Source organism: Dromiciops gliroides, chromosome 1 (genome assembly GCF_019393635.1).
Source record: "Dromiciops gliroides isolate mDroGli1 chromosome 1, mDroGli1.pri, whole genome shotgun sequence".
NCBI classification, from domain to species: Eukaryota; Metazoa; Chordata; class Mammalia; order Microbiotheria; family Microbiotheriidae; genus Dromiciops; species Dromiciops gliroides.
The window spans coordinates 234,961,194-234,971,534 of NC_057861.1; the positions used below are offsets into that span (position 1 = coordinate 234,961,194).

General features: G+C 38.3%; 1 protein-coding gene across 2 annotated transcripts in view; it reads right to left on the reverse strand.

The window, feature by feature from the left end:
- The window catches only part of USP14 (ubiquitin specific peptidase 14), a 38,065-nt gene extending 28,074 nt beyond the window's left edge, over positions 1–9,991 (reverse strand). The window contains exons 1-3 of one of the 2 annotated variants that reach the window (XM_043977001.1): positions 9,734–9,991; positions 6,762–6,907; positions 3,742–3,774 (exon numbers count right to left, since the gene is read on the reverse strand). In XM_043977001.1, coding sequence (XP_043832936.1) covers positions 3,742–3,774; positions 6,762–6,907; positions 9,734–9,905 — 351 coding nt within the window. In that variant the 5' untranslated portion in view covers positions 9,906–9,991. Of the gene's footprint in view, positions 1–3,741; positions 3,775–6,761; positions 6,908–9,733 lie in introns of those variants that run through there. The other variant, XM_043977002.1, reaches the window with a different exon arrangement.
- Positions 9,992–10,341: the final 350 nt, after the last annotated feature.

Sequence of the window (10,341 nt, forward strand, 5' to 3'; positions counted from 1 at the left end):
ATTACTATTACACCAGAGACAAGCATGTTCTAAATAAAAATAGCTATTTTTGGTGGAAGTATCTCCCATATTACTTTGAATAATTTTTTTAAAAATTCAAAAAATCTTCCCTAAAAAAAAATACACAGTAAGATTAAGTTCACAAATTTAAGAAAGCATAGACTCTGGCAGGATAAGTATGAGAAACCTAAAATTTTAGAAATGCCAAGATAGACAAAATAATATTTACAACAGTTATGAAAAATTACACTGTGAAAAGGGAAAATACTAAAAGACATGAAATCATCTGTTCCTAGTGAATTTAAAAATAAACAACACTTATATATTCACGGGAATGTGTCCAGTTGGCAAGGGGCTTAATCCATTATATTCCTCCTTCTACACACTTTACCAATCTAGATATTGTTTTGCTTAGGACCTTCTCTGCAGTACAAACTAATTTTGAACTTAAGTTTCACTTTATATGTCTATGTTCAGAAATATCTCTTCAAACATTTCCTACTGCCCAAAGCATATTTATTTCTGATCTAAGTATAATTTATATATCTGGATCAATATCATCTCATGCATCCACAAAGTTAATATGAAGAGAAAGGAGTTTAAAAAAAAGAAACACATGATCAACTTTTCTTGTGATCACTGTTTGAAATGTGACTACCAAATTAATCTTATGTCCTATTTTTCTCACTACTCAGTTCACATTCCTACAATATACATAAATAAGAGATAATACTATGTCAATACGTTGATATAGTATTTTCACTTATAAATCACTAAGAATGAGGACTAATTAACGCTTTTTCCCCTCTACTCCTCTAGTAGGGAATCTCACCTTTAGAACTCTAAAAATAACATCCTGCTATTTCTAAAGAAAAAGCAAGCTTTAAACCCTCCTCAAAATTAAAGGCTTTGTGCCTGTTTGTAATAATTCATATAATAAAATGCAAAAATAGAAGACTGATAAAATTCTAAACCTAAATTCCCAATATAGCCAATCAAACAATACCATGCTAGATAGATACTGGGGATACAAAGACAAAAATGAAACTGTTTCTCTCAAAGAACTTATATTCTATTGAGGGAGAAAACCTGTATAGCTCATAAGCCTGACAGAACACAAAATGACTCTCTAAGATGTACCTGACAAAATAATGACTGACTTTAATTTTATTCATTTTAAAACAAGCATGTCAAAATTTATACACCCAAATTAATACTGTTCTTTGAAGCAACCACCTTGAGAGGCTAACGATGTTGCCACCATTTAAGTTATTTTTGAAATTCCTTTTTAAGACTGTCTTCAGAACCATTTTATATGTAAGTCATATAAGACCAATTGAATTACTTTAAGTCATAAATCTTTTGAAATCCAAAAGTCACACCTCTGACAAATACTAGCTGTGTGATCCTGGGCAAGTCACTATCCTTTCAGGGCCTACAAGCAAATCTACAAGAATATTAGCTGGAAAACAGATATGCATTGGTTACTGATATGCTCCTTAGCAAGAACTCCAGAAACTGATGAAGTCACAGGTCCAGACCAAACAATATACATGTTTCAAATTTAATCCAGAAGGTAAACAAATCAAATCAGAGTTAAGATACTTGCTGTCTTTTTTTTTCCAATCAAAGAAATTTTTAAAATTCAAATTATTTTTAAAATACACAGTATTTTCTACAATATACCTCATGAAGATGTAGCTTGGTGGACTGAGAAGTGTGCTATTTTGGAAACCTGGGCTCATATCTTGCATGTGACAATTACTAGCTTTTCTAAGTAGGCCTTTCTAAGCCTGTCTCCTTCATCTGTAAAATGGGGAATATAATTCCTAACCATCTCAGAATTGTTATAAGGTTAAAACAGAATAAGATATATGAAGTGCTTTGCAAACTTAAAAAAATTGTTTAACCAGCAAATATTATGTTCTAAGGTATTTTTTCAGTTTTACATGCCATAATATAGAACCCAAATTAACTGCAGAGCACTTAATGTCATAATAAATAAGCCCCTAGTTCATCCCAGCTAACATGGTATTTCAACCATATTAAATGAATGCCATCTGTAACCATACGGAAATGGGCAATGTCATTTTTTTTCCCTATGATCCTATTTATGCCCTACTGATTTATCTCTTCAATTCAGCTGGTCAATCAACAAATACACTATGGCATTGTGCTAACCACAAAGAGCTTACATTTCAAGAGGAGAGAAAATATATACCCAATATGAGTATTTAGAGAGTAATATGAAATGAATACAAGACAGTTTTAGGAGAAGGGTACCTGAAGGAACCAGGAAAACCTTCATGAAAAAAGTGCTAGAGCAGACTCCTAAAGGAAACTAGGGATTCCAAGAGGTGGAGGTAAAAAGGGAGTGCATGGCAGTCAGTGAAAAAGCATGGAGGGGCAGCTAGGTGGCACAGTGAATAGAGAACCGGCCCTGGATTCAGGGGGATCTGAATTCAAATCCAGCCTCAGACACTTGACACTTACTAGCTGTGTGACTCTGGGCAAGTCACTTAACCCCAATTGCCTCACCCCCCCCAATAAAAGGCATGGAGACTGGAGATTGAGCACCAAGTGTTTAAACAATGAATAAGCCAGTATGACTACACCAGAAAATGTAAGGAAATAAGCATAAGACTGGAAAGGTAAGAATGGGTAAGCTTGGGAAGAGTTGTAAATGTTAAAAAAGGAATTTATAATTAATCCAAGAGGCAATAGGGAGCCACTTTCCACTAAGAGTGAAACGGTCAGTTCCAGACTTATGGAAAAATCACTAGTAGCACTACAGTAAATTGAGGTGTCAATAGATAGAAAGATACCAATTAGAAATGCAATAATTCAAGTGAAAGGACCTAAACTAGATCATAGATATAAGAGATGTTGTGGAAATACTAAAGGTAAAAAAAAAAGATTTGGCAACTGAGTCGTCATGGAGTATGAGTGAGAAGGGAAAAATGTCACCGAGCTTTGTACTGAGGTGACCGGAAAGATGGTAGTGCTCTTTACACTAACAGGGGAAAGTACAGGAGGGAAGGCTGCAGGCAAAGATGAGTTCTATTTTGGACATATTGAGTTGGAAATGCCTCCGGGACATCAATTTTGATGTGTCCAATAACCAGGTGACAATGCTAGATTAGAGTTCAAGAGCGAATTTAGGATGGTATATTGAAAGTCATCTGGGTGGAGATGATAAATGAAGCAGTGATCAGGAAATCATACCCAGTATCTGACACCAATATTCTTTAAAATGGATTCAAAGACTACCTTTTTTACATCTCCACATCTAATTATCAACTTTTAAAACTTCAATATATTCCATTTTCTTATGATTTTTTCTCTCCTTTTTAACTGACTTGTCACAACTACTTCGTTACTCTAGGTATCTTCTATTCCACACATAGCAAGGATCTCCTATAACTGATTAGGTGTCACGATTATAAAGAAATAACATGGACAGTGTGCATATTAGAAAGCCATCTCAATTTTTTATAGTTACACAACACATTTAGGTGACCTTTTTTCTCTTATAAAGATAAAACAAAATACAACAGAAATTCTGACAAATTTCACTTCACCATTTTCTCCCTGTATTTCTTCTTTGCCTTTTTTTCTAAGAAAACTAAACTTGGGTTACATTAAATGATCCTTATTGTTTCTTCCATATCTGTATCTCAAACCATCTGATTAACTACTAAATAGCCCTTTCTTAAGAAATGATATCTTATTAGTACTTACACTCTTTATCTTGAGGTTTCCCCAATCGTCATCCTGTTTTAAAGAAAAAAATTTTTTTTAATTTTTAGCATCTATGTCTATAACAATATAGAACAAATTTCAACTCCTTAAGTACTGGTCTGACTATTAAATATTAATTCTACAACAAGTAGATTTTCCAAAATGAGGTAACAGAAACTTATAGGACTCAGACCATGTGTATCCTATTCAAACACCTCCTTTCCTCTACCCCCTTCTTTAAATACAAATACCTCCCTTGTTCTGTCTTCTTATGCATAAGTCAGTACTCCTGATAGCACCAAGAATACAAAGATACTAATGCTAGGAAAACTCAGAGCTAAGGTTTTTAAAACATAATTCCCAGAAATGTCATAGCTAATAAGTGGCTCATATCAACAGGGAAAATAAAAATTAGCAAATTAATGAACTGTACTATTCCAAGAGCTAACTGTTTAAAAGACTGCCTTGAACCTAGCAAATAAAAGTATGTTGTTCTTTTTAATCACCCCAAGTATAGTTGAATTTCTTTTTTATTGTTGTTTTTTTGGTGAGACAATTGGGGTTAAGTGACTTGCCCAGGGTCACACAGCTAGTAAGTGTCAAGTGTCTGAGGCCGGATTTAAACTCAGGTCCTCCTGACTCCAAGGTCAGTGCTCTATCCACTGTACCACCTAGTTCCCCCAACCCTTTTATTAAATTTCTTAAGTAGTAAAAGCATACCTCTGGGAACCAAGCTCAACACTTTCACATGTTCACAATACTAATCAAGTAATTAGTCAATATATATGTTGACACAATGGGATATACTATACAGAAAATATGAGTTAATTTAAGATATCACTCGTAACACTCTTAACTTACCCCTCAATAATACTCCATAATACTCAATACCACCAAATATATATTTAATTCCTTCTTGAATTCCTCTTTTCCCAATAGGAACCACTTGCCATTAAAAAGTTCTAAGTCTACAGCATGCTGCTTCCTACTACTGTACTTTCTTCTAGTTCCAAAGCAGAAAATTTAGTTTGAAAATAGAAATAAAAACAGAAACACTGTTCAGGAATTTAGTGGGGTTTTTGCCTGTCCCCCTGCTCCCCCAAAATTTGTTGTTCAGTTGTCTTCAACCCTTTGTGATTCTGTGGACCAATGCACACCAATACTTGTCCATGTGGTTTTCTTGGCAAAGATACTGGAGTTTTTTGCCATTTCCTTCTCCACTGGGTTAAGGCAAACAAAGGTTAAATGACTTGCCCAAGATCACACAGCTAGTAAGTTTCTGAGGCCAGATTTGAAATCAGATCATCCAGACTCCAGGCCTAGTGCCGTGTGCACTGAACCATCTTGGAGTTTATTCACTTTTCAGTCATGTCTGACTTTCCGTGACCCCAAACAAGAGTTTTCTTGGCAAAGATACTAAAGTGGTTTGCCATTTCTGTTCCCAGCTTATTTTAAAGATGAAGAAACGGAAGCAAACAGGGTTAAACGACTTGGCCAGAGTCACACAGCTACTAAGTGTCTGAGGCCAAATTTGAACTTAGGAAGATGAGTCAACCTGACTCGAGGCCCAGCACTCTATCCACTGTGCCATCTAGCTACCCTATCAGCCATCTAGTTGCCCCTATATAAAACACTATATTATTATGAAGTCATACATAGTAGATAAAATTAGATTCATGGTCAGGGGGTTCCAGTTCCCTTTCTGTAACCCTGAGCAAGTCACTTAACCTCTTAGAGACCCCAAGCAACTTAACACTAAGAAGTTGCAGACAGTTGCCAATATGTAGGATGACATTTCCTTACTGAGAGTTCCATATACCAATAAAAACAAAGTTTCAATTTTTTACTAATTTAAATGTATTACCCTTCCCTTTAAACCAATTCACTGAGAAGCTTTATCATTTTCAATATGAAAAAATTTGAACTTTCTAATATTCCAATGTGCTCAGATACTGTTTTCTGTATTAATTTGTATTTATTTGCAATGATTTAAAATTTTATTCATTTTGTTCATAGATTGTTATAAATCCTCAACTAGACTGTAAAATCCTTGAAGGAAAAAAAACTATCTTATTTATCTTTCATCTGCATTATACCTAATATACTTAAGTGATCCATATTTCTGAACATTACTTTCAAATTTCCTGAGACATCATCACCCCCTCTACTTAAATAACTATCACCAAGTAATTTTTTATTTAACTATTTTATAGTCAAGTAAGCAAAGATGGCTAACAAACAACCCAAGACCACCATATAGCAATTTATGTGCAGCCCTTGAAAGAAGAATAAAGAGGGGGAAACAAGCACCATTCCATATTACACTTATGCTGACTAAAACATGTGCTCTGAAATACTTAAAATATTATAATTAACATCTAAATAAACTGCAGCATGTTACCAACAAAAACTTGTTGGCAAGAAGTGACATAAAAATATTTATGACTGGAAAAGGAGGTGAATTCTTTATTTAGTAAAACTGTAGTCCAAATATTGCATTGGTATCCATGAAATAATAAAAGATCCAAAGAAAGTCCTCTGGATACACTGATTTTCTATGAAGTATTTAGGGAAGAACATGAAAAAAAATCACAAAGGATAAAAAGGCATGGATGGATTATGATATGCACGATAGAGGAAATCTCATATGGATGTGTTCATAGATCTAGCAAAGTACTACTCCCCTTTTCTCCATAGGCTTGCTGCTGCTGTTCCAGAAAGGTAAATTAATTTTAATATTAGGCAAAAAACATATTAAAGAAACTCTTCTATGAGGTTCACATGTATTTCAATTATTTAAAAAAATTACAAAATAATGTTTTTATGATATATCTTGGATTATCTAATCCTGCTCACCATCACCATAAATCCAAAATGGAGATTGTACATTTTACATGTATATCCAGAATGAAATGTGTAACAAATGCCCATAAATACCAAAGAAATATTTTTTGAGTGTTAACTAATAACACTTATTATTGTTACTATGTGTGGAGCGGGGAAATATTATTGACTTTTACCTTCAGAGTGCCTCCTTTCACCATAACTTTCTGTCTAGCAGGCTGAACTCCAGTCAATGCAAAAAGCTGAGCCTTGAATACCATGGGAGGTTCATCAGTATTCAGTTCCACACCATCAAATTTCTCTTTTCCCCATTTTACATTAACTGCAAATGAAAACACAATTGTATTGATTCACAGTATTATAGAATTTTGGAGCAAGAAGAAAAATGAGATAAGAAAATTCAAAACCAGACTGCTTAAATAATTTGCCCAAAGTCCACATAGTTAATTAGCCTATGCCCACATAAGCTTTCCTGAGGTCCTCAAAAGAAATCTTGGGACCAAAAAGTTTGAGAAATGCTGGCCTATCTCAAAAGCTGGGGCTACTGACTCATCTAGTACTCTTTTATCTGCATTAAACTGACCTCACAAAACTCAATCTATCATAGTATTTTCCATAGAAACTTCTAAGAGTCTTGCAAATTATGGTACTTGGAAATAGCAGGTAACAGTTGGAAGAAGAATCATAGATAAATGTGAGAAGGAAAGAATAAAGATGGGAAAGCATGTTTTATACAATCATAACACTATAAGGTATTTTAAATCATTAAGAATAATTGTGGGGGGCAGCTAGGTGGCTCAGTGGATAGAGCACCGGCCCTGGATTCAGGAGTACCTGAGTTCAAATCCAGCCTCAGACACTTAACACTTACTAGCTGTGTGACCTTGGGCAAGTCACTTAACCCCAATTGCCTCACTAAAAAAAAAAAAAAAAAAGAATAATTGTGCAGGTGAAGGACTGAAGAAACTCAAATGGTTCATGCTTCTACAAAAAGTCTATAAAATTAAGCAGAGTAAGAAGGATGTAAAATTTGACTTTTAAAAAATTCACTGAATGACCTGAAATATAAATCTAAAATGACAAAACTATGTATGAAGCAAAAATAGCTAATAAAACAAACCAACAAAGAAAGATTTATTTTTCAATTGCCAGAGATATAATAGTTTTTCTGCAAAATATAGTAACTAGTCCGTCAAAAATTTATCCAGGGGAATAGCAGATGCTTAATTTATTTCATCATCATCTTTATGGGAAACTGAAGTTTAGAGCAATCACATACTTCAAAAAGTGAACTTCTGTTCATTTAAGTTGCAATGAGATATAATATCTGCATATGATTTTATAAAAAGCTTGTGTTTATCTCTTTAATTTATATAAGTTCAGAATTCTTGCTTGAAACTGGAATTAAACACTTAAATAGATTTCAAAGTACATGATTTCATAACTAAAAATTATTAAACTTTATAAAATTAAGAAAGCCCCATTTAAAAAATTAAGAGATTTGCAACATCAACAGATAATTGAATTGGGAAAGCTCTGGACTTGAAAAACCATGGTTAGAAGGGCTTGTAACTATGGTCAAAAGTCTATTTCTGAATCTCAGTTGGTTGTAACTATCATAATCTTTTTCATAGGGTTGTTGTGAAACTTAAGGATATTGGATATAAACCTTCAAGAGCAAATAACATGTCAGTTTTTATTATTACTTTTCCAACACCTTCCAACATCAGTGATGCCACTGCAATACTTTTAAGTCTATATGAGCTACATACAATACACAGATTACAGTGATATAGGAAAGGAACTGGGGAGTTTCTACTACTTCTGGTCCCTCAACAATCACTCTCAAAATAGAATGACACTCTTCATCATAAAATTATCCTGAGATGCTGTCAGGTCCTCTGGATCAGCAAATCATTGATAATGCAGATTTAAATTATTACAATAAAGAGTTTCTTAAAAATCCAAAGAAAGTCAGTTAAGTGATTCAGTAAGATAGAACGCTGAGCTTTTAGTCAGGAAGACCTGGGTTCAAATCCTAGCTTGGCTGAGGCAGCTAGGTGGCTCAGCAGCTATCGCACTGAAGTCCGGGAGACAGAAGCCCTACATTCAAATCCGGCTTCATTCACTCACTGTGTGACTCATAGTTTCTGTCTGCCCCGCTTCCTCACCTGTAAAATCAGGACCGTGAAAGCACCTGCTTCAGGGAGCTGTTATGAGGATCAAGCGAAATGGGTAAAGCTCGGGGTACACGGCGGGCACGTAATGCTTATTTACTCCCCACCTCACCACCTTTCCCAGCTTCAGCTGCCTCATCAGTAAAAGAAGAAGGCTGGACTCGACCTTATCCTACATTCTCAAAAGGGAGGCCAAATTCTTTGAGACCTAACGTGATATGCCATTGGGATCGAAGACAATCAGGAAGAAGCCGCAGGAACGTTTTCTCTGCCATTTTAAACTAAGCTTGTTTTGACACCTGCCAAGATAAACGCAGAGTCTAACAAAAAATAAGGCACCACTTGTCACCACTTGCTAGCTGCATGGTTTCCCTGCAGAGACAAGGGCCTGGCCAATGACCGGAGGAGGAGGAGGAAAAACTGAGAAATGGAGTAGGAACTATCATCGTAGAGGGTCAGAAAATCGCACCCGGAAGGGCCGCCGGGTGCGAGGAGTTAGGAGAGAGGGGGAGAAGGAAAAGGAAAGCCAAATACCCCGGGGCTACGGCCCGCCCCAAACTCCAGCCGCAGCGCTCGGGACTCAGTCCTCCGAGGGAGCCGCGCTCCCTCCGCAAGGGCCCTGGGTGGTGCCCGTCTGTGTCGGTGTGGGTGTCTGTGTAAATGTGTGTGTGTGTCTGTGGTGTGACAAACGTCAAGGAGCGTTCTGCAAAGTCACCTCGCTGGGGAGGCCGAGGCCCGCTCCCTCCCCACATCGGCCTCCAGTCCCCCCTCCCCCATCCCGAGGCCGGGGCCCCGGATGAGCTGCCGAGGCCCCGAAGGGAGGCGAGGCGGCCCCAAGCAAGGGCAGCTCCACACGTCTCCCCCACCCCGGAGTCCGGGTTCGGTCGGTGCCTCCGCCCAAGGGAGGCCTAGTTCCCCGGGGAGCCGCCTGGGGCAGGGGGCGAAGGGAAGAGGCCCCGGAGGGAGCTCACCTGAGAAGAGCGGCATGGCTGAGGGAAGCGGCAGCGCAGGAAGGCCGGGACTGGGGGCTACTGAGGAGGGGAAGAAAAACGTGAAGGCGCAGGAGAGGCTGCGGCTGCGGCAGTAGCGGCTCGGGCAGGGCTTGAGATCCGGCGGCGGCAGCGGCGCGACTCTGAGTCTCATTCAAACCGGCCCCTGACGATGACGCAGCAACACGCCGTGCGCCAGGCAGGAGGAGACCTCAGGGGAGGGGTGACCCGGGAGAGAGGGGGGGAAGGGGGGAGGGAGAAGGGGAGGGAGAGCAGGGGAGGGGGAGGGGAAGAAGAGACAGAGAGGTGGGAGGGGAGGAAAGACAGAAGTGGGGAGGGGAGGGGGAAGGAATAAATCAGAGAAGGCGGGGCGGGGAGGAGTAAATGGGGAGGGGAGGAGAGGGGCTGACGGAAGGGGAGGGGAGAAAAGAATAAGAGGCGGGGAAGGGTTGAGAAGAGGAAAGACGAAGAAGAGAGTGATTGGGGAAGGGAGCGGAAGGGGAGGAAGAGTCAAGGGGAGGTGGAGAAACAAACTGCGTACAAAGGGGCGGGAAGGGAGAAAGAGAAAGGAGGGGAGGAGCAAAGACAGA